This window comes from Geotrypetes seraphini, chromosome 3, assembly GCF_902459505.1.
Source record: "Geotrypetes seraphini chromosome 3, aGeoSer1.1, whole genome shotgun sequence".
NCBI lineage: Eukaryota > Metazoa > Chordata > Amphibia > Gymnophiona > Dermophiidae > Geotrypetes > Geotrypetes seraphini.
In genome coordinates, this window is record NC_047086.1 from 372,247,060 (window position 1) to 372,271,504 (window position 24,445).

The window sequence follows — 24,445 nt, forward strand, 5'->3', positions numbered from 1 at the left end:
TCTCATGCATATTCTTTGTGGATATCCACAAAACCCAATGGAATTTGATATGTCATGAGGACTGGGTTGGAAAGGCCTACATTAGCGGATGTTTAACTTGTGACATGTTTCAAAGCTCAAATTGACTGTCAGTTTTATCACCACAAAAAGACAGAACCCTCTATAACAGGGGTCTCAAAGTCCCTCCAGGAGGGCCGCAATCCAGTCGGGTTTTCAGGATTTCCACAATGAAAATGCATGAGATCTATGTGCATGCACTGCTTTCAATGCATATTCATTGGGGAAATCCTGAAAACCTGACTGGATTTCGGCCCTCAAGGAGGGACTTTGAGATCCCTGCTCTATAAACATCTCAAAAATAAAACAAGGCCCACATTCTATGGCTCACATTAAGCTGAGCTGGTACTGATCAAACATCTGGCTTGCATAAATGATCACTCAAATTCATGTTATCCGAGTATGACATTATACAACGTACAGAGGTCATACATTTGTGCATACCCCCAAAAACATATCAATGTTTCTTGATGACAGCTATTCAGTTTGAAAGCACGCATGCAACAGACTTCATGGAGGTGGATCTGGCACAGGCATGTAGCAGTAATTTCTCTGATGCTGAATAGTACTCTTTCAGAGCTTGATGAATGCTCATTTTTGGATAATCCTGCTCTTAAAAATTTTGTTGACATATGAGCAGATCTGTCTGAATCACACATGTGATGATATTGCAGAAAATGAGAAGATAGGCTGTTTTTAAGACGATAGGAATACCTTGTTGCGATATGAGAGAATACATCCCCATCAGTAGCTTTATGAGGCACAGCAGTGTGGAATTGCCCTTCCTGGTAAACTGCCACAGCCAAAAAGACCATTTCAGAGGCATGACATGTATATTTTAAAATTTAATAGTAGGATGATAGCTATTTAACTTAATAAAACAATCCATGTTTAATTATGGATAAATAGCTTCTAGTTTGGAAGGGGGTAAGAATAATGTAAGGGTGTTTTTGTTGTTTATTATTTTATGGAGTTCATTTTTGATTTATGGCATTTTTCTTTGTAGCCCACTTTGATGCTGAAGGTGATAACAGAATATTAATTGAAATCATTACATTTCTTTAATCCAGATTTTGAGCAAAACTACAAAGTTTAGAGGCCCTATGGAGTTTTAACATTTAGCATACACTAAGCTTTAGTAAAAGGATCCCTTAGTTCCAAATGATATAATTTCTAATACAGTAACAGTTTACTGCAGTGGTCTCAAACTTGCGGCCTTCGGTATGTTTATCATAATCACAAAAGTAAAATAAAACAGTTTCTTGATCATGTCGTCTTAGCTATAAATTACAATATTATTAAGACTTAGCCAAAAGGAAAGATTTATAAACTATAAAGAGTTTTTTTTTTACTTCATGCAAAATTGTTATTTCTTTAATAAGCCATTAACTGTTTTTTTCTGAGGCCCTCCAAGTACCTACAAATCCAAAATGTGGCCCTGCAAAGGGTTTGAATTTGAGACCACTGGTTTACTGGATAATCAATATAAGAGACAAAATGTAAAAAGTTTAAATTTTCTGGTACCACGGGATTTTTATAAATTTTTAAATATATATTTCTACTTTAACAATGATATATTCATACTGCTTCATTTATAAGAATACAAATAACCAAAGGAATCACTACTACTTGTATTAAACAGAAATTACTTTTACTGACACCAAGGTATTCACACAAATCTGTAAGGGTCAATATGACATTACTACAAAACAAAAAGAAAAGATCTTTAAAAGAGCATTAAAAAAAATCCTTGTTTTGCTTCTAGCATGATATCGCTGAACATGTTAAAAATGTCACCAATATAATAAATATACACTTCCCCTCCCATTCTAAAAGGGAGAGGATCACTTGATCAGGTAGAGATTAAGAAACAAGATCTTCATCTGGTTTGTTCAAAAACGGCAAAGAAAGGAAGGCTGGGGAGGAAGAACAGAACCAGGGTAAGAGGAAGGACAAAAATGGAGTCATGGGAAGGGACAGAGAAAAAAAAAAAAAGAATGGAGCTAGTAAAAAACACATGGGTAATGAATGGGAGATGTGATCAAGGAAGAAAGAACAAAAAGAAATCAGGGGAGGGAGAGAAAAGAACCAACACCAGGCTCAGGGGAAGAGAAGAAGTAAAACAAAAACGGTGGGAGAGAACCGAGGATGGAGTCAGGCATCATAAAATAGGGAATCAATCAATCCAAGAATTTAATTAATCAATCCAAGGATCCAGAGGAGGAAGATAAAGAAAGGGAAGCATGGGTCAGAAGGACAGACAGAGAAAGGAGAATCGATCCTAAAGGTAGTGTTAATAAGAATTAAAGCAGTTAGAACAGTGAGCCACTGGAAGGCACACAGAGCCAAGTTGTACTCTGAGCCTCTCCTTCTTCACTTATCATTCCTAGTTCCCCCTTCTCTGCTCCAATAGAGTTTTAGGGTTATTACCGATGATCAGCTCTTGTTTTAGTGAAAAAATGGCATTCATTCTAGTGCCCAGTTCTGCAGAGTTCCAGCTGGTAATACAACCCACAGTATCCTAGTATATGTCGTCTCTCGGATTTGACAGGCCTGGTACTCCTATGCCTTCCCCACTTCAAACACACATAAGATGCAGAGTGAGTGCTTCATGTTGGAGACCAGGACTTACTGGTTCCCCAGTATTATTCATCCTCATCCAGTCCCAGCTTCTTCCTCTTTCTGTGCTGATCTTGAATCATAGCACTCTAGACCTTTCCAGGCCTGGAGAAAATGCTCTAGACTTAAGAAACCCCTTTGCTGCTAGCCAGTTCCATTATTGTGACACTTACATTACAAATTCTGACAGAGAATCAACAAGACCTTGGGCAAAAGGAGCAAGTACTGACTAATGAAAGGGTAAGAGAAGACATCAGCTGCCCTCCATCCAGAATGTGCAGACATTTGCTGCTCTTCTCTCAGCCCAGTCCCTGAGGAGGCGACAGAGAGAAAACAAAAGAGGGAAGTATGGAAGGAAAAGATGATGAAAGGAAAAGACTCAAGTGCATTATGCTCATGGCTCAAACAGAGCAGACAGTAGTCCTTCCTCACTGTTTTCCACCAACTGCACCACCTCCACATCCACCTCCACATCCAGTGGTGCCTTTGGCTTCTTGAAGAGGGATGGCAGATTGCGAATGTGTACCTCCTTACGGAACTGTTCACCAAGGGGTTTCTGCAAATTGGAGCAAAGAATCATCATAAGACTGTTTAAAAAAAAACCCCATAAGACCCTTCTCTATTCCTGCCACTGTCCTAGAAATGTATCTGCTAAAGAATGCCCACATGTCACCGTAACGGTTCATAGACAGTAATGCGGAAGACAAAGGCGTGCACCGACAACTGAGCGGAAGATGGAGGCGCGCGCCGAAGAAAAAGACTGTTTTTAGGGGCTGCGACGGGGGGTTTTGTTGGGGAGCCCCCCCACTTTACTTAATACAGATCGCGGCGGCGTTGTGGGGGGTTTGGGGGGTTGTAACCCCCCACATTTTAGTGAAAACGTAACTTTTTCCCTAAAAACAGGGAAAAAGTTAAGTTTTCAGTAAAATGTGGGAGGTTACAACCCCCCAAACCCCCCACAACGTGGCACGATCTGTATAAAGTAAAGTGGGGGGGTTCCCCCTCCACACCCCCCATCGTAGCCCCTAAAAACAGTATTTTTCTTCAGCGCGCGCCTCCGCACTGCGCTCAGTTGTCTGCTCACGCCTTTGTCCCGGCGCGCTTTTGACCTGACACCCACCATAACAGTGAAGGGACAGTAGCAAAGTGCATTTATGTTTTTTTTCCCAGTATTCTGTTGTACTGTTCACTTCATATTCCCCCTCTAATTTTTGGATAGAGCTTCTTTATTGACCCTGTATGCACTTGAACTGCAAAGAATACCCACCCCTATCCAAATATCAAGGCTTGTCACTGTCCTGCATGTAGAAAGGCACTCTCTCTTCCAAACAAAGATAGTACAGGGCTTCTGATCTAGATGCACAAGGGAATAAATTCCCTCACTGTCCTTGCATGCAGGTACCTCTGATACAAAGAGAAGGCACATAGGCACTGGCAATGCTCTTCCCCCCTGACTAGCACATCTCCCTCATTGTCCTTGTGTGAAATGGACATTGACTCTTCTCTCCCCTGCCATGCTCTCCCATTACCACAGTCTTCCTCACTGCCCCTGTGTGCAGATAGGCACAAACATTCCTCCTTCATACTTAAATAGAGCTCCCTCACTGTGTACATAGATTAACTGCAGAAGGTTGAGGGGGGCACCATTTCAAATGTCCTTATTTTGCAAGGCTTGCAGATGGAGAAATAGATGAATTTTCCTCCTTACCCCAATGCAGCCTGAGATGAGACGCTTGAAATGCTCTTTCCTCTTTTTATCAGCAATTTTTTGCAGTGTTGCGTTCAGCAACTTGGAGTCAAACTGCTCAAGGGATTCCTTCTGAATGTCTGGGATCAGCTCCATCACTGCCTTCAGCTCTGGATAGCGAGGGCGCTGAGGAAAAAGTCATAAAGGTTAAGCACAGTGAGAGACAGCCAAGAGTGCAGGAACCAAAACTGAGATCCTGTTGGCATATCAGTATGGCAAAGACCAGTGTCATGCTGCTGCCAGGATGCAAGAGGCCAGCACTGGGATTAGGCGCACATGTAAAAGAAACTAGGGTCTTGCATATAGTTGTAGGGAACACAGTATCTGCGTTTTGCACACTTGCAAGGATTACAGGAATCAGGAATCAGTTCCCGAAGGCAAGCAAAGGCTAAAGGCACTAGGGCCAGGTTTCGGTATGTTAGAGATAGAGCGCTTGACTCCTTGCCATGTCTTACCAGGGTCTCGTAGATGTGGAATGCTAGGTGAACAAGAGCTGCCATGCAGCCATCATGCTGCCCATGCATCTGTAACCCTTTCAGAACACTGATGAAAAACCATGTAACGGCATCACTCAGTAGAATCCCTGCAATCACCTGTAACAAGCGAGAAAAGAGGATCTTCACCTTTAAATATTACAGTGTGCTGTAGACCACTTCTCAGAATATTCCATCTTCACGTATATTTAATCCAGTGGGCTCTCTGCTCCACACTCAGGGATATGTGAAACATACCACAATGTTCATCTTCTCTTCAAGAATACACAAAGTGCTCCACATTTGGGGACACACATATCCTTTCCTGGTTTTCTCTTTCTGTGCCCTAATCTGTTATATGCAGCATTGTACCTGCTTGAGAAGGGGCCAGCATATGTGGGTAGTGGTTCTTTGACAGGATAGTGTGTCTTTCCAGGAAAGAGATGTAAATGAGGTGATAAGCAAGGCCATACACACATCCTGCAGGAAAGGAGGGATAAAATAAAGCTATTATGTACCGTAAGAAGTAATGAAAGATAGAATACAAACTAATTTGTTAGATTGTAGCCAGGTACACATACTAGTCTGACATATTATCTAATCAAAAATATAAGAAAGATATACCTTACAAAACTTGACAAGTTGCATTAAATAAAAATAACCAAAATATGCATAAAATCTGTGCTACTGCAGTCACAGAGCCTCCTTCCTGGCTCATAATCTGTTTAGATGTGCAGCAATAACCTACCATAAAATTAGGCTGCTTATCTGTAACTGATGTTCTCTGTGGATAACAAAACAAACTAGTCACACTTACGAGTGACATCATTCAATGGCAATGACAGTGGCAATGAAAAAACTGTCACAGCACTGAATAAAAGCCTGGTTCAAGTTCTAGGCAGACTAGGCGTCCACCTAGAGTAGAAGAACTCGGGGCAAAGCAGCATGAAACTAGCGCAGCATCACAGAGCACTTAAAACTGAGCATGGTATAGGGGCCTTGAGCATATGGCACATTCTCCGAAGACAAGAAGGTATTTGGTAAGAGGGGATGGCGGGCAAGGGTGGCTGCATTCCCCTGCTGTCTACGGAGAACACTTGTTACAGGTAAGCAACTTCACTTACTCAAACGTCTGCTGGGTCCTGTCTCCTCCAGCAGGAAGTTTGCACAGGAAAAAGTGGAATGCAACAGCCCTCTGAATGCATGCATGCGCTCAAGGGTCTCAAACCATACTCACAGTTTTTAAGAATTGCTTAATGACAGAAGCAGCAGATGAGGGGAGGAATAAGCAAGCCCAGGAAGGGGATAAAAGACAATAGGGAAGGGAAAAGTGGAGTTCTGCATCTATAACAGGGGTTATCTGTCAACCTCAGGATAATGCAGACATTGTAGGCGACATCATATGGTCAGGGAGCCATATGCCTGCTCTCTAAAAGCCCAGAACCATACAATCTGTGCAGCAGTTCCTGCCTTTGAGGCAGATGCAGAAAACTGAGCATTAGAGCTGTGTTCTGAACTAAATAAAATGCTTTGCTTGCCAACACAGTAAGCTAGTCATAGGCAAATTCAAAGCACACACAACTGTTACACTAATTAGGGTAAACCTACTGGATAAATCCCTATCTGCCATATCCTCAACCTATTGCTCTCCACTGCAACTGTACCTAAGTCTTTCAAACATGTTGTAGTTATGCTGCACCCTACCTGCCCCTCCAATATTGCCCTACCTCCCTTCTCCCCCTTCTTTTTCAAACTACTAGAATGAGCTGTCCACCGCCGTTGTCTTGACTTCCTTTCAGCTCGAGCTATCCTCGACCCCCTTCACTCCACACAAACCACCCTTTTAAAGTCTCCAATGACTTGCTCCTGGCCAAATTCAAAGTACTCTACTCCATCCTTATCCTCCTTGATCTATCTGCGGCATTTGACACCATAGATCACTGCCTACTCAATGAAACACTGTCCTCGCTTGGGTTTTAGGACTTTGTTATTTCATGGTTTCTTCCTATCTTTCCTGTTGCACCTTCAGTGTAAGCTCTGGAGGATTCTTTTCCGCTGCCTTCTGCTACTGGTCGGCATACCTCAGGGATCTGTCCTGGGACCTCTTCTTTTCTCCATTTACACCTCTTCTCTCAGTACTCTAATTTCATCCCACGGGTTACAGTACCAATATGCTGATGGTGCGCAAAACTATCTTTCCGTGCCTGGAATTTCTATGGGAATCCAGGCCCTTGTTTTGACCTGCCTCTCCGACATTGCTATCTGGATGTCTCACTGCCATCTAAAATTAAACATGGCCAAGACTAAACTCCTTATTTTAACTCCTAAACCCACCTCTACAGCAGTGGATAACACCCTCATCCTCCCTGCCTCGTCAGCTCGCAACCTCAGGGTCATCTTTCACTCGTCACTCTCATTCTCCTCTCATGTCCAACAGACTGCCAAATTTGTTGTTTCTTTCTCTATAATATTGCTAAAATCTGTCCTTTCTTTTCTGAGCACACTGCCAAGACCCTCATCACCTCTTCTCTGGATTACTGCAATGTACTTCTCACTGGTCTACCACTATGCCATATCTCTCCAATTCAATCTGTTCAGAATGATGCTGCATGCCTCATATCCTGCCAGGGTCATTATACTCACATTACTCCTCTCCTCAGGTCGCTTCACTGGCTCCCAATCCGTTTCCGCATACGATTCAAACTCCTCTTACTCACTTTCAAGTGTACTCATTCTGCAGTTCCTCAGTCTCTCTCCTCTCTTGCCATTCCCTATACTCCCCTCCAGGAACTCTGCTCATCAGACAAGTCCCTCCTTTCTGTACCCTTCTCCTCTATCACCAACTCCCGTCTCCATCCTTTCTACTTTGCTGTGCCACATGCTTGGAACAACCTGCCAGGTTCGCTATGTCAGGCTCCATCTTTGGCAGTATTCAAAGGCAGACTAAAAGCCCACTTATTTGAAGCCGCTTTTAAACACTGATCCAAACAACATATCTGTCATTCCCTATTACCTTTTAGCCCCCTCTGTATGTCTGTCATAATTACATTGTAAGCTCTTCTGAGCAGGGATAGTCTCATAACTCAGTGTCTGTGGTCTGCATAGACGTAAACACAGTTTGCACATCTATTGAGTCTTTAACCACCTCATAAATCCGATGTTCCAAATCTTCTTGACGCTGTGTAAGCTCTTGCAAGCCTGCTTTAATATCCATCAAAGCTTGCTTAATGTCTAATCAGATGGTCAAAATATCCCTTTTAAGATCTAGCATCAAGTCAGCAGCACTTCTGTCCTCCAACTGCAGCCTGACTCTACCATTGGCTCCTCCACATTATGTGGGCTACTCCACACAGTCCTCCAACAAGGCCGCCGCCACCATCTTAGCTGTCTCAGAGGGACTACAAGGTTTTTCTAGTCCCGCTCCAGATTTCCCACCAGCATAATGGTAGGAGTCAAAGTTTTGCAGTGTGGCCATAGTGGTAAGGGAGATGTATGGAAGGCACGGGTTCACAACCATTCAAGGGAGTTTTGCTCAATTTTCACCACAGCCCCGATGGATCTTCACTCCCTCACATCCAGCCACATCAGAGACCTACTTTTGGCCTTAATAGATTCTTTCACTTCTTCCTCTAACTATACTGGCTGTCATTTGCTCTTATTTCCACCTTTATTAATACATGCAATATATCTAGTCTGGGCTTTCAATGTGGTATTTTTAAACATCTATGTGATTTAAATTCCTAACTTTAGCAGCAGATTTATTTATTTATTTATTACTTTTTTTAAACCATTTTCCTCATTTTATCATAGTTGCCTTTTTGAAAATTAAATGCTGCTACAATAGATTTTCTTAGTAATTTCACTCCAATTATGAAGTCAAATATGAACATGTTATGATCAATGTTTCCCTAAGGACCCAACACTGTTACTTCTCATACTGCCTGCATGTTACTAAGGACATGAAGCAGTCATTTATTATACTTAGAAATTTTACATAAGAATAGCCTTACTGGGTCAGACCAACGGTCCATCAAGCCCAGTAGCCCGTTCTCACAGTGGCCAATCAAGTTCTCTAGTACCTGGCCAAAACCCAAGGTCTAGCAACATTCCAGCATCTCAAAGTATAGCAAGATTCTGGAACCCCATTGAGAGCAACATTTCAGAGCTGAGATTGTGATGTCATAATGCCTCATTCCCCAGTGCCTCAAAGCCAACCTCATCAGTGATGTTACAATGGCTTGATTGTTTTATACTTGGCACATATAAGAGCATAAGAACAGCCAAACTGGGTCAGACCAATGGTCCATCTAGCCCAGTAGCCTGTCCTCACGTTGGCCAATCCAGGTCCCTAGTACCTGGCCAAAACCCGAAGAGTAGCAACATTCCATACTATCGATCCAGGGCAAGCAGTGGCTAGCCCCATGTCTTTCTCAACAACAAACTATCGACTTTTCCTCCAGGAAATTATCCAAACACTTCTTAAAACCAGATACGCTATCTGCTCTTAACACAACCTCTGGCAATGTGTTCCAGAGTAGAGAATGACACAGAGACAAATTTTTCCCCATCCCAGCGGGAACTCATTTTCCTGTCCTTGCCCCATTCCTGCAGACACCATCCTCATAAGCGTTTGAGGCTAGTGCAGTTAAGGCAGAGCTTACAGGAATGGGACAGGGACAGGGACAAACTTGTGGGAATGGAACGGGGAAATTGAGTTCCTGCTGAGATGGGGAAAAATTTGTCCCCATGTCATTCTCTATTCCAGATCTTAACTATTCTCCGAGTGAAAAAATATTTCCTCTTACTGGTTTTAGAAGTATTTCCCTGTAACTTCATCGAGTGTCCCCTAGTCTTTGTAATTTTTGACTGAGTGAAAAATCGATCCACTTGTATCCGTTCTACTGCACTCAGGATTTTGTAGACTTCAATTATATCTCCCCTTAGCCATCTCTTTTCCAAGCATCCCCTAATATAACTTATCCAAATCAATTTCTGTTAACATTTCTTCAATTGTTTGATCGTTCTGGCCTGGCAGATGGTGGTACAGCCCTACCAGTATACTCTCTCTCTTCACATATGGAATTTCTATCCATTAGGATTCCATGTTGCTGTTTCCTGCAGAAACATTTGTTCATTTTGTTTGACTCAATTCCCTCTTATATATAGTGCAACCCCCCTCCAGTTTGATCCATCCTATCATTGCAATATGATTTGTATCCTGGTAGCAGCATCCCATTGGTTGCCCTCCTTCCACTACTTCTCTGAGATGTCTTTTATATTTACCCTTTCATTTAGTGCTATATATTCTAACTCTACCATCTAATTTTTTAAGCTTCTAGCATGTGTACATAGATACCTGAAATGTGTTTTTATCTTACATCTACAAGCTGTTTAGAAGTCAACAGGGATAATTTGCAACCTTTACATGACTCTCCTCAAACACTCTGACTTTGTATAAAGCAAATAATAAATAAACACACAATACAATACTTCCAGCTGGTATAAAACAGACCATTATACAAGACACAGAAAAGACACAGAAAAAGACACAGAAAAGAGGGAGGGGTACAGGGATACTCCCCCCAAAGTCTAATCTACTCATATTAGAAAACTGCATAATAATCGTGAATGATCATAAGAGTGTAAACATCTTAAAATTCATATAAACCAAAATAAGAGAACAATAAGGGGAGACAGCCTATACCAATAGGATGGGACACAGTAGCCACAAACCCCCGGGGCAAAGTGCACAATATGTTTGGATGACAATCTTAGAAAGGCTGGCCAAAGAAACAGAAGTCCAACTTATCAGTACTTATTCAGGTAGACAATCTGCAACTCCTAGAGTGGGTTCCAGGAATAGTGTGTGGATTTACAAGAAAGAAGATTAATGAAGGTAAGAACCTAATCTTACATTCTTGTACAATCACACTCTATTCCTGGACATAACAGAATGCTCCCTCAAATTCAGGGTAGGACTGATGAGTTAGCTACCAGAACAGAAAACCCTGCTGCCAGGTCTAATCTGTAAAACTTCGTACAGGTATGCAAGGAGGACCATGTGGCAGCTCTACAAATCTCTTCAGGGAAAACCACTGAAGACTCTGCCCACAAGGAAGCAACACCTTATATGCAGTGCACCTTTATCAAAAGGAGGCAGCTGCTTTCCAGCTTCAACATAGGTGGATGAAGTAGCTATTCAGATCCATCTGGAAATGGTGGCCTTTGAAGCTGGTTTGCCCTCGTGGGCAGTCCCCTTAAGCACGAACAGATGATCGGTCAAACAAAATTTGTTTGTAACCTCTAAGTACTTCAGTAAAAGTCTGTGCACATCCAGCGATTTCATCACCCTGTCATGCTCGCCTGAACCAGAGGGTTCAAAAGCCAGCAACCGTTATCTCCTGGCTGATGTAGAAACTGGAGACCACTTTTGGAAGAAAGGAGAGAATAGTACAACACACAGATCATGCAGGAATCCGTGATCCAAAGAAATGGATCTCTGTAGGACAAAGCTTGGAAGTTTGGAAACTCTGCAGGCCAATTTAATGGCTACCAAGAAGCCCATTTTGATGGTGAGATCCATCAAAGAAGTTTGGTCCAATGGCTCATAGAGTGGACTAGCAAGTGAATGGAGAACTAGTCGGGAACGGCTGATGCAATGGAGGGAGAAGCCATGTCATGCCTCACAGAATCCTGACCATAACTGGATGGGTAGTCAGAAAGCCCCTCAGGATTTTAGGACTGAAACAGGAAAGTCTGACTATCTACATTCTAAAGGAGCTGACTGCAAGGCACTTTTCTAGGCCTTCTTGAAGGAAGGTGAGCAAAAGGGCAATCAACATCAAGCTTGGATTTTCACGCTTTAAAGCGCACCAGTTTTGAAAACACCTCCAAGCCTTTGCATATGCTGCCAATGTTGACTACTTCTTACTGTGCAAGGTGGTCACAATCACTCTTGTGTAGCAACCTAGAGCTATGGAACCCTACGTGAGAAGGCGTGAATGTCAGGGAAATTTGAAACCCCAATTCAGCATACCATTGGTGCCTTGGCCAATCAAGTGCTATTAGAATCACTTGGCCCTGGCAAGTCTTGAGTTATTACAGAAGATGGCCTATTGGGCCACAGAGAAAAGACAAAGAAGGCCCTCCTGCGGCCATGGCTGCACCAGTGCATCCAATCCTTTGCTTCCTAGTTTGCGATGGCAGCAGAAGAAACGAGGTGCTTTCTTGTTAAGGCACCGCTGCCATAAGGTCAAACGACAGGTGACCCCCCATCTGTCTACTATACTCTGGAAGGCTATATGGGACAGAGACTATTCTCCCGGATCTAGAGTTTGCTGGCTGAGATAATCCTCCTGCACATTGTCCACAACTGCGAGGTGCGCTGACAAAATTGCTAGAAGATGTTTTTCCACCCAACGAAAGAGCAGACAATGTTGTGCTTTGGTTTATTTGCTGGTGGGGTTCCGAGAGCCTAACAGATCTGATGTACCACTCCTAGGTCCCACTGAATCCTCTTTGGTTTGAAAAAATTATACCAAGTAAGTCTAAGCTGATTCAGATTTCTGTACCATTTGCAAATGGATCTAATTTTTCCTCCAGTCCATCTCTGAAATATTGCTAAATGATGACAAAGAACAAACGAAATCCTTAAATGTTGCTTTGCAGCCAATTAGCCTTCACTAGGGTGGATTATTGACCCGCAACTTTGAAGTAAGTTGCACAATCAGCTCCTTTCTCATTTAACAAGGGAGGACCACTGGCAACTAACAGATCAGCTCTGAACATTCCAGCTTACCTCCTGTTTCATTAGACATTTGCCCAATTCAGTCATTTCTGCAGAAGAGGGTGGGGCCACATCTGTACACATCATTTCTTCATCTGCATAGACACATTAAGAGATACAATCAGCTCTCAAAGAAACAAAAATTAGAGAGAAATTCTCTTTTACAGATATATTTCATATTAGCACGCTTTCTAGAGATTTCTGCAATGAATGAACCTCATCTTCCCCACCTCTGTACTCTACAGAAATCCATGCATCTTGCAAGATTAGGTATGACTCTTACCTTCTCCATCAGCACCGGTAGTGCTGTGATCTGTACTCTTCTTAGAAACACAGCACACCGCTGCAAGCAAACATATACAACTTGTCAAAACTGTTATAATGTGGAGAATCACAAATTTTCCACACCCAGTAATGGAACAGCTCTGATGTAAGAAATTAATTTAAAATTTATAGGCTTATATTCTACCCATTCAAACTTATTTGTATAAGACTAATTATAATCTTACATCATATGAGAAATTTCCAAAATTAAAACACTGGAATGAAATCTGAAGTTGTATCATTTGGCTGTTTGTGCCAAATGTCAGGACTGTTTCTGTACTGCGAATGGCTACGAAATGAACTACTTTGAGCCATGGACAATTCACCATTTTCAATGCCTGTTTTCACTAGTACCGGACAAAAGGCTAGATGTACTTAAGTCGCTGTTGGCTGATTCTCTAGCCAATTCTGGACGAGTGATTGATGCGCTTCCAAGTTTGCATGCAAATGATTTGCACAGAGGTGCAAATCATTTGCATGCAAACCTGACTAATCAATTGCTCAATGAGCGATTGACACATGCGCAGAGCCTTAATAGCAGTGATAGGGGAAGCAGCATCCTGTCACTGCTGTTAGGGCTTCTTTGTTTTTAATGGCACAGATGTTGTATGTGTGTTACACACTCAATCTGCCCAATAAAAAAAAGAAAAAGCCCCCTGCGCTGATGGCCTTCCCAACTACCCCTCCCCTCCTCCATGGACCCTTTGGCTCCTTAGGTGTCTGAGCCAATCAGGGCCTTAGGTTCTTACTCATGCATCACATGGTGCACTGGGGAGGGGAAGGCCCGTCCCATCCATTTTCAATGGGTGAGCCTTGGGGCTAGAGGGACCGTGCATCTCTCAAGCTCCCTTCTACCAAAAGTATGGGGTGAGAGGGAGGATTTCGGGGAGTAGGGAATGAAGGTTCAAGGGAGCATTCCATGGCAGGAGGGAGTGGCATGCTTCCTGCCTCTTTTCTTGAGCAAGGGGGAGGGTAGGTGATGGTTCAGGGGGGAGGCTCCATTGACAGGAAGGAGTGGGCATCCCTCCTGCAAATTTTCTCTCAAGGGGGTAGCGATGGCCTGGCAGGAGGGAGCGGGCATCCCTCATGCCAAATTTCTCTTGGGGGGAGGGGAATTCCCGGTGCCACCTTTGTCGGGGGTGTTGGAGAGGGCTGTCATCAGTGGTAGGGAACTTTTTTTTCTTGGGAGAGATACTTTGCATGTGTAACATGCCATCCTTCATATATAGCCCAACATAGGACAAAAGGTGCTATAAATCAACAATTCAGTATCTATTTCTTTATCTCATTTATCATTAGACTTAATTCCCATCATCAGACTCACAGATAAGATCCATGACTTCCCGGGTCAGCAGACGGACAAGTTGTTCTTCTAGCATTTCCTGGGACTCTGGGTTTTCATCTGCTGTATCTTCATCACTGCAATGAAGAACAGCACAAAAACTTCAGGATGCAGAAATGAATATGGAATATGATTTTTTGGGATGTGTGTAGTGGCACAAAACTCCCCCAAGGGAGCCCCCTTCTGCAGATTCCACCATGGCAGCCAGACATATCTCTTACCTCAACATACTACTCTGGTTAATAATCTGCCACTTCTGAGACAGTCTCTGCAAAACACATCACACAAGGGTACAATAAATATCTCTGCAGTAAGCACTGCATAGGAATTAAGACACCAATGATTCATCAAAAGTTGCAAATGACAGCTCCTGTCAAAGGAGAGCAAGACAAAATATTAAGTTGATAAATTCTGAAAATTCTACATGGTTACAAACTGAATATTCAAATGTCAAGGACTAGAGACCACACTGCTACTGGTATTGGGTATCTAAAGACATTCAACGCGACAGTGGGCACTAAGGACCACACAGCCACCAGCATTAGGCCTCAGACCATGCAGACTGTGGGGGTGTGCAGTAGTGACTGCATAACACAGGTATTGTTTTAACTACCTAATTTAGGATGGAAGTGGAGTTGAATGGTACAGGGACATTAAACAGTGGGTGGGATATGCATTTTCTCTCTTCCCAATGACACACTCCCTCTCTTCTCCCTTCCCTTTTTTTTCTGCAACATACCTTCCATGAAGTCTCCCTCTTCCCTATACCCTGATCAATACTTCCCAGCAAGAATTGATCACTATTTTTCTCCTCTCTTTCCCTCTGCCCCCTTGTTGGGCAGATTAGGACTTCAGAGTTGAGATGTCCTTACTGTCATGCTGCTACAGCAGTAAAGCACCAAATAACAGCAGGGTCCCTAAACTGTGCAGGCCCTTAGCAGCCCCAAGCCCTCTTCCTGCACAAGTTTCCTGTTACTTAAATAAAAACCCCAATGGAAGGGGGCATGACTGCAGTGTGGCCTATAGAATTGGCAGATCTCTTGCTGAATTTATGTGCTTTGCTAATGCAGCAGCATAACAGGGGCGTCCTAAACTGAGGTTCTAATCTCTTGAGTGTACTTTGATCCTACCACTACAAAAAACATAATGATAGAGCCATCGAGAAGCTCTCCTTAAAAGTCTTAGCAATAAATTTTGGGAGGATCACAGGACATTGCTCCATCTCCTTAAACCATGGCACACAGTCACCAGGATCAGATGTCAGATCACATAGACAGAGTGAGCAATAATGACTGCATAGGCACTTTTGTCAGGTGACTTAAGATTACACAAAGCTCTTCCAAAACCCCTAAGGGTGTTGTAATGGTCAATGGCTTTTAATAACCTGTGGATAAAAGACATTCCTTACCAGTTGTAGGTAGGTGATGAGTGGACCTAGGATTGGGCAGACTAGTGTTTCATAATATTCTGGAGGACAGGAGAGTACCAGCGGCTTCACAAATACACGTAGATAAGCCAGTTAAGGAAATAAACACTACCAACAAACTTTGTTCAAAGATGATCTTGCTGCTATAATTCATGTTTTTGTTACTGTGTGAATAAACAAATGCAATAGTTTCTATGTTGGTCTACTAAAGATATCAAGGAGTAAAGTTCAGTCCCTCCAAAATATTGTTGTACATTTGTCGACTTCTATTCTGCCTTAACCTTGCAGTTCTAGGCGGATTACAATAAGAAAAAAAAAGAATGAGCACACCCAGCGAGATTACAAATTCAGTACTTATTATAGTGCAGTTTTTACACATCCTGGTATATTACAGAAAGCACAGTTACTTATCATAACAGGTATTATCCTGGGACAGCAGACAGATATTCTCACATGGGGGTGGCATCATCCATGGAGCCCCGGTATGGACAGTGGAAAGTGTGGTATCACTTTAAGCTTTAACAAGCTTTTAGAATGCCTGCATCACACATAAGCAAATGCCTTCCTCCCCGACGCCAGCTCACGAGGTTGTCAGTTTCTATGCCCAAGTGCAGAAGACAACTATGGGAGGTGAGCGGGTTGTTGGAATATCTGCCTGGTGTCCCAGGATTACACCTGTTATGGTAACTGTGCTTTATCCTTATACAAGCAGGCAGCATATTCTCACTTGTGGGACTCCCTGGCTATAGTAAAGGGATGAAGGGAGAGTTGGGTTCCAAGAACTCAGAAAAATTCAAGTTGCCTCATAAGAACCATGACTTAATATCTGAGCTGAACGCGCAGAGGCAAGGGAAGGAAACTAACGGAAAAAAATGAACAGAGGAACTCCATGCTTTACTAGAGGTAAAAGGAGAATTCCGAGAAAACTCATATGTATGGAGGTTGAGAAAATTATAATTGACCTCCTAGAGGCAGGTGAATCTAAATATAGGCGATGGAGATGCCCAAAAAAATATTCAAGAATCAAGTAAGAAAGGACTACTGGTAAATGCACCCTTATGAAGTAGCAGACTAAATGAGCAGGTGAAATCAGCCAGGTCTCCGAGTAGATCCGAATGAGAAGGGAAAGAAATTTCGTAAGCAACAAAAGCATGGTTCTCGTGAAAAGCATAGTTGGAGAGGATAAAAAGGAGGAACTATCCTAGAAGAAAAGCTAAAGCTATGAAGCATAAAATTAAAATGACATAGTGGCTTACTGACAACCTTGCAAGCTGGTGTTGGGCATGAAGGCACTTGCGCATGCGCGGTGCGGGCAGTCTAAAAAGCTTGTGAAAGCTTAAAGTGATACTACACTTTTCACTGTCCGTACTGGTGCTCCCTGGATGATGACACCCACATGTAAGAATATGCTGCCTGCTTTTCTAAGGCTAATATTTAAGCCTGTTATAGAGTAGAATTAACACATCCCAACATATTTCCTGAATATCACGTTTTTATTTCTTTGCAGTAAGTTCTACAATATGACAATGTGAATAGAAGTCTAATAGTATTGGGGTCCAGGTTAACTGCCAGGAATGACAACAGACCCACAAATAGTCTCATTCGCTTTATACCCTAGTTAAACAGTAAGTAAATGAGTTCTGGACTCTTCTTGACCTAGTCATGTTTTTCAGCATGTAAGCACTCATTCAAGTAGGTTGGGACAAAACCATTCAAGACTTTAAATAATAGGTAATTCAATTTAAAATAAGATTTGTGCCTCTACAGAAAGCCAGTGTGACTAAGTAGGCGAAGGATATATGATCAAATTTTTTCAATCTAAGATCTGTATTTTGTATGGTTTGTAGCTATTTTATCATTACAGTGGGACATGGCAGATATAAGATGAGGGGAAAATACGTAAATGTCTGGGTTGAATTGAAGGAGAAAGGTAATGTATTTGGTCCATTGGTTACAACATGCTGATGTCATTATACTCAGGAGTTAAACCACCCAGAATGCTGAGGAGCCATTTTATGAAAGCAATTTTGAAGTGGGCAGCTCAGATTAGGTGCTTATAATGTTCAACTGTTGTGTGTGTTTTTTTCTTTTCTTGGAAGATTTAGATTTGATTTTCTTTCTGTGTTTCTAGTGGTTCCCTTGATGAAGCAATCAAAAAATAGGGACCCTATTGGGAATCCGGAAGCTTTGGAAATGAGGATATTTTTGGATATGAATACAGTGACTGTGTAAACACTTGGACACACATACTAGCTTGCGGTTTCTGCAGTGCCTGGACACGCACCAGCCTGTGATCTTTGCTATATACTGAGGGACAAGGGTACTTTCCATCCAAAGATAAGTTAAAGTATTTTTTGGGCTTATAATTATTATACAGTTAAAATTAGTGATAAAAAGGAAGCCATAGTATTAACGGTGAAGTTTTTCTGACCAAGAATGTGCCTCCTACTTCAAACTTAAATTTGTTAAAGTTAGGTTACGTCCTATGGATATTAAGCTTTTGATATATCCTTAGAGACACTGAGGTCTTTTCTTCATCGTGTTAGTTAGTGGATGATTTAATCCCTGTATAAGTATTTGAATATTGGATTTTTTTTTGTGAATGTTTTTTTTGAGTGGACTCGGATATAAGATGTTGCAACAATCCAGCAATCCCAACACTAGGGATTGGACCAGAAGGTTTTAAAAAAAAAGAAGAAAAAAAAAAAGAAGTCACAAATTTCACATTTGTTGATCTGTATTTGAAGAGTACAGCATCTATCTATCTATTACCATACCCAATAGCTTCATAGAAGGCAGCTGAGGATACATAAGTTTCTCTCTATGTTGGTTATGGCTGTGAGACTCCATTCAATATTCCATCATTTTAAAGATTTCTTGCAATTTTGTTGATATAGGTCAAAGGAGGGTAATATCAGCATGAAGGAATCCACTCCAGATTTCAAATCCCTCCTACTTCACTAGCAGGTTCTGCTGTCCCCTTCAATAGCCCAATACAGAAACACATGTGAAGGAGGGGTACAGGGAAACTCCCTGAAATACAACTCTATTCTGCTCTAAAATCATAACAAACATGTTAAACATTGCTACTGAACAATTGAAACAGCGAAACAATCATGCCAAACAAACATTTATGGAGCTCAAATAATATCCCAATGTGGTATACCAATAGATTATTCTTCATACCCTTAAGGTCTAATATTCAAATTTCAGTTTGACTGAAATTTTCTGATTGACACATTAGGTAGGCACAGGAGATAGCAGACAGGGTGGGCCTTGAGAATGACACACCTATCTACTAGCAAAGATATTAGCAAGGTAAGAACCTAATCTCCTTTTCTAGTGCAATAAGTGTGTAATTATGGATGAATAGGACATACAAAAGCAGTCCCAAAAATCTAGGGTACAACCTCTGTGGTGGCTTGTAACATTGAGGGCCCAAAGGTGGAGTCCTCCCTTGCCACTACATCCATTCTATAAAGCTTGGAACATTATGTAGAGTGGACCAAGTCACTGCCCTACAAATCTGCTTGGAAAAAACTGTCCAAGCTTCTGCCCATGAAGAAGTTACATTTTTAGTTGAATGCGCCCTTACAGAGACTGGTGACTGTTTTTCACCTGCAATATATGCTGACAAAATGGCCATACAGATCCATCGGGAGACTGTGGCCTCGGAACCAGTGTGCCACATCTAGCCTGATTAGTGAGCACAACAAGATGAGAGCCTGAACTCGTTGGTGACCTCAAGATATCAGAGCACTCTTCTTACATCCAACATTTTCAGAATCCGATCCTTCCTCTTAGAACCTGTGGACTGGAACGCTGGCAATCTGACTAGTTCTTGATTGACATGGAAAGACAAAACAACCTTCGGCAAAAAGGATGTAATGGACTGCAAAGAAACTCCAGCCTCTGTGAACTTGAAGGGCTCTCTGCAAGAAAACTTGAAACTCCAAGAGACTTTCTCGCTGAGGTAATAGTCACAAGAAAAAACACTTTCAGCATCAGATCCATCAAGGACGCTTCCTGCAGTGACTCATATGGAACCTGACCGAAGATGTGCAAACCACGCTAAGGTCCCATGATGGAAACGGATGTTTTACTGGGGGCCTGGGCAGTAGCGCCCTCTATAGGAATCTGGCTATGTCCAGATGAGATGTCAATGAAACTTTACACTTTCAAACCCTGACACAAGAGTCCCAACCACTTGGACACTGAGGGATGCCACTGTAAACCCCTGGAGGAAAGCTAACACACCACAGAGATCAGAGCAGAGAACAACTTCTCATTCTCTTTAATGCACCAGAGCTAAAATGTTTCCCATGCATTGGTGTAAGCAGAGACCATCATAGGCTTTTTGGCTTTAAGCAGAGTAACAATGACTATTTCTGAGTATCCCTTATATACTAATGCCATGCATTCAAGAGCCACGCTGCTCAAGAGCTAAGCGATTCGAATCTTCTATAACCACCGGCCCTTGTGAAAGAAGGTTCAGCTAAGCATGCAGTAGGAGACTTGCACTTCTCTGAAGACATGCTAGTTTTGCATACCATAGACTGTGTGACCAAACTGGAGTCATGAGAATGACTGCCCCCCTCCCTGATGGTTTGCAATCCTGTGGAGTATCTGGCCTATCATGGGTCACAGAGGAAACACGAACAAGAGCTCAGTCTTTGGCCACAGTTAGACCAGAGTGCCTAGCCCTGTGCTTCCGGGCTCAAATCTTCGAATGAAGAAGTGGTCTGCTTTCCTGTTTTTTTTTGTTTTTTTTTACAGTCACCATCAGAACAAACATTGGGCGACCCCAGTGATAAGAATTGGATTGGAAGGCTTCTGCAGACAGTGTCCATTCTCCCAGATCCAGTATCTATTTGCTAAGGAAATTGGCCTGAACTTTGTCCATTTCCGATACATACACTGCTGAAAGGGCCTGAAGATGAAACTCTGCCCTCCTGAATAAATGGGCCTCCACACTCCACTGCACATTCTTGGTGCTTTCCTGGTGATTGATATATACCACCACAGTAGCACTGTCTGAGAAGACTCAGACAGCTTGCCTCTCCTCGAATGGCACAAAGTTCTCACCTGTTGATCAACCACTTCCTTTGAGAGGCGGACCAATGCCCCTGGATCAGGCGTCTGTTGCAGCGAGCCCCACAGCCAAACATCCATTGTCACAATTACCCTCAAGGCTACTCTGAGAGGCATGCCCCTTGATGATGCCTGTGGAAGAGCCACAAGTTCATACTGGCCCTGGCTTCCGGAGTCCATGCTCTGGAGAAGACTTCTATTATGGTCGCAATGGAGCCTAGTATTTGGAGGTAGTGCCATGGAACTGGGCTAGGTGCAATGAAGTGTTGAGTGACTTGCCCAGAGTCACAAAGAGCTGCAGTGGAAACTGAACTTACAACCTCAGAGTGCTGAAGCAGTTGCTCTAAGCATTAGGCCACTTTGCTATACCAAATCCAAATTTGATGGCTTGCAGTCAGTATATATGAGAAGAAATTAACAACTCCTATTTGGAAAGGAAAGTCATAAAAATATTTAAAAGGGCTAAGCAGAGAACAGACCCTTGTGGAATGCCACAATGCATTTCCCATTTGCAAGAATACTTATAGAGCACCATCTGTTGCTTTCTATTTTCTAACAATGAACCAAAACTACTGGAGAACTATACCCCTAATACTTATTTTCTTCAATCATCTTTAAAGAAGGAAAATTGAATTATATCAAAATCACCAACCAAATCTAGAATCCCTCAGTGGTTGATACATAAAATCTATCAAAAAGGCTTTAGTGCTACAATAGTTTTTAGAAATCTGATTGAAACTTGCTATCCACAGAATGCTGCACCAAGTGTTCTATTTTTTATTTTTATTTATTATTTATATACCACTTATATCCTAAGTGGTTTACATTCAGGTACTTTATCATATTTCCCTATCTATCCCGGTGGGCTCAAACTCTATCTAGTGTAATTTCTGAATCAACTCCCCCCAAAAAGGGCTATTAGAGACACGCCTACAAGGAGCCGCTGAGAAGTTCTCAGCCCAACCAAGAAGAGAATGATGTGGAGCCATGAAGCTTAGTTATTCCACACTTTTCTTGACACTTTTCATTTCAATAATATGAAATGAAACAAAAAGTGTTAAGACAAGTGTTGAATAATTAAGTTTCATGGCTCCACATCATTCTCTTCTTGGTTGGGCTGAGAACTTCTCAGCGGTCCCTCGTATAGTTACTCAGAACCACAGGATCTAATACTGGCTTCACCAAAGCCTTTTTCAAAGGATCAGGCAACATACCTTTCCTCTTACCCAATTGCTGAAAGATCAGGTTCCAACACACACTAACTACCGTATTTTCACGCATATAACGCGCGCGTTATACGCGTTTTTACCTACCGCGCATACCCCTCGCGCGTTATATGCGTGAGCGCGGTATACAAAAGTTTTAAAACATAGTTCCCACCCCGCCCGACGCCCGATTCACCCCCCCAGCAGGACCGCTCGCACCCCCACCCCGAACGACCACTCGCACGCGCTCCCACCCGCACCCGCATCCACGATCGGAGCAAGAGGGAGCCCAAGCCCTCTTGCCCGGCCGACTCCCCGACGTCCGATACATCCCCCCCCCCGGCAGGACCACTCGCACCCCCACCCCGAAGGACCGCCGACTTCCCGACAATATCGGGCCAGAAGGGAGCCCAAACCCTCCTGGCCAGACCGCTCGCACCCTCACCCCCACCCCGAACGACCGCTCGCACGCGCTCCCACCCGCACCCGCATCCACGATCGGAGCAAGAGGGAGCCCAAGCCCTCTTGCCCGGCCGACTCCCCGACGTCCGATACATCCCCCCCCCCCGGCAGGACCACTCGCACCCCCACCCCGAAGGACCGCCGACTTCCCGACAATATCGGGCCAGAAGGGAGCCCAAACCCTCCTGGCCACGGCGACCCCCTAACCCCACCCCGCACTACATTACGGGCAGGAGGGATCCCAGGCCCTCCTGCCCTCGACGCAAACCCCCCTCCCCCCCAACGACCGCCCCCCCCCAAGAACCTCCGACCGCCCCCCAGCCGACCCGCGATCCCCCTGGCGACCCCCACGACCCCCCCACCCCCCTTCCCCGTACCTTTGGTAGTTGGCCGGACAGACGGGAGCCAAACCCGCCTGTCCGGCAGGCAGCCAACGAAGGAATGAGACCGGATTGGCCCATCCATCCTAAAGCTCCGCCTACTGGTGGGGCCTAAGGCGCGTGGGCCAATCAGAATAGGCCCTGGAGCCTTAGGTCCCACCTGGGGGCGCGGCCTGAGGCACATGGGCCCAACCCGACCATGTGCCTCAGGCCGCGCCCCCAGGTGGGACCTAAGGCTCCAGGGCCTATTCTGATTGGCCCACGCGCCTTAGGCCCCACCAGTAGGCGGAGCTTTAGGATGGATGGGCCAATCCGGTCTCATTCCTTCGTTGGCTGCCTGCCGGACAGGCGGGTTTGGCTCCCGTCTGTCCGGCCAACTACCAAAGGTACGGGGAAGGGGGGTGGGGGGGTCGTGGGGGTCGCCAGGGGGGTCGCGGGTCGGCTGGGGGGGCGGTCGGAGGTTCTTGGGGGGGGCGGTCGTTGGGGGGGAGGGGGGTTTGCGTCGAGGGCAGGAGGGCCTGGGATCCCTCCTGCCCGTAATGTAGTGCGGGGTGGGGTTAGGGGATCGCCGTGGCCAGGAGGGTTTGGGCTCCCTTCTGGCCCAACTACCAAAGGTACGGGGAAGGGGGGTGGGGGGGTCGTGGGGGTCGCGGGTCGGCTGGGGGGCGGTCGGAGGTTCTTGGGGGGGGGCGGTCGTTGGGGGGGGGGGGGTTTGCGTCGAGGGCAGGAGGGCCTGGGATCCCTCCTGCCCGTAATGTAGTGCGGGGTGGGGTTAGGGGGTCGCCGTGGCCAGGAGGATTTGGGCTCCCTCCTGGCCCGATATTGTTGGGGAGTCGGCGGTCCTTCGGGGGGGAGGGATGTATCGGACGTCGGGGGGGGCATCAGGCTTTCAGGATGGGGACAGACCTTCAAGGGGGGACAGTGCACGGAAGTCAGGGGGGGTGAACGGAGAGTCGGGACAGCGCACGGAAAGTCAGGGCGGGCGAAAGGAGCGTCGGGCAGCATGCGCGGTATACCCGTGAGCGCGGTATACCAAAGTTTTTGTACATATCATCGTGATTTCTGCGCGCTATACCCGTGTGCGCGTTTTATACGGGTGCGCGTTATTTGCGTGAAAATACGGTACTTGTTTCTCATCCACAGACTCAAACAGTCCTTTCTTTTACTCCACCCTTATTTTTACTAAACTACTCTCCAATAAGCCATCTGACTCCTGCTTCTCCTCTAACAAAGGTCCATGCTCATCTCTTCTATTACATTATCTTCCTTCAATAATTCCCAAACCTGAACCACCTTCCCTACGATTGTGGAGAAGCTGTGGTAAACAAACCTAAGGTTTAGTTTAGTTTAATATAAACCCGCAAAATCTTCACAATGTAACCACTTATCCACTTCACCTCTTTTTGAATATCCACCTACCAATTCCCTTAGCAAAATCAACTTTGTCTGTTACTGATATATGCTCTATTTTCCCATTAAAACGACATTCCTACTCCCACGTCATGCAAAGCCACTGGAATCGACTGCCTCCGT

General features: G+C 44.1%; 1 protein-coding gene across 2 annotated transcripts in view; it reads right to left on the reverse strand.

Moving 5' to 3' along the window:
• Positions 1-1,691: 1,691 nt before the first annotated feature.
• XPO5 (exportin 5) overlaps positions 1,692-24,445 on the reverse strand; it is a 149,803-nt gene continuing 127,049 nt past the window's right edge. For both annotated transcript variants that reach the window (XM_033936609.1, XM_033936608.1), the window contains 9 exons: positions 15,757-15,854; positions 14,570-14,616; positions 14,331-14,425; positions 12,966-13,025; positions 12,695-12,777; positions 5,269-5,376; positions 4,879-5,016; positions 4,385-4,549; positions 1,692-3,232 (listed from right to left, as the gene is read on the reverse strand). In XM_033936609.1, the coding sequence (XP_033792500.1) occupies positions 3,071-3,232; positions 4,385-4,549; positions 4,879-5,016; positions 5,269-5,376; positions 12,695-12,777; positions 12,966-13,025; positions 14,331-14,425; positions 14,570-14,616; positions 15,757-15,854 (956 nt within the window). In that variant the 3' untranslated portion in view covers positions 1,692-3,070. The remainder of the gene's footprint in view (positions 3,233-4,384; positions 4,550-4,878; positions 5,017-5,268; positions 5,377-12,694; positions 12,778-12,965; positions 13,026-14,330; positions 14,426-14,569; positions 14,617-15,756; positions 15,855-24,445) is intronic.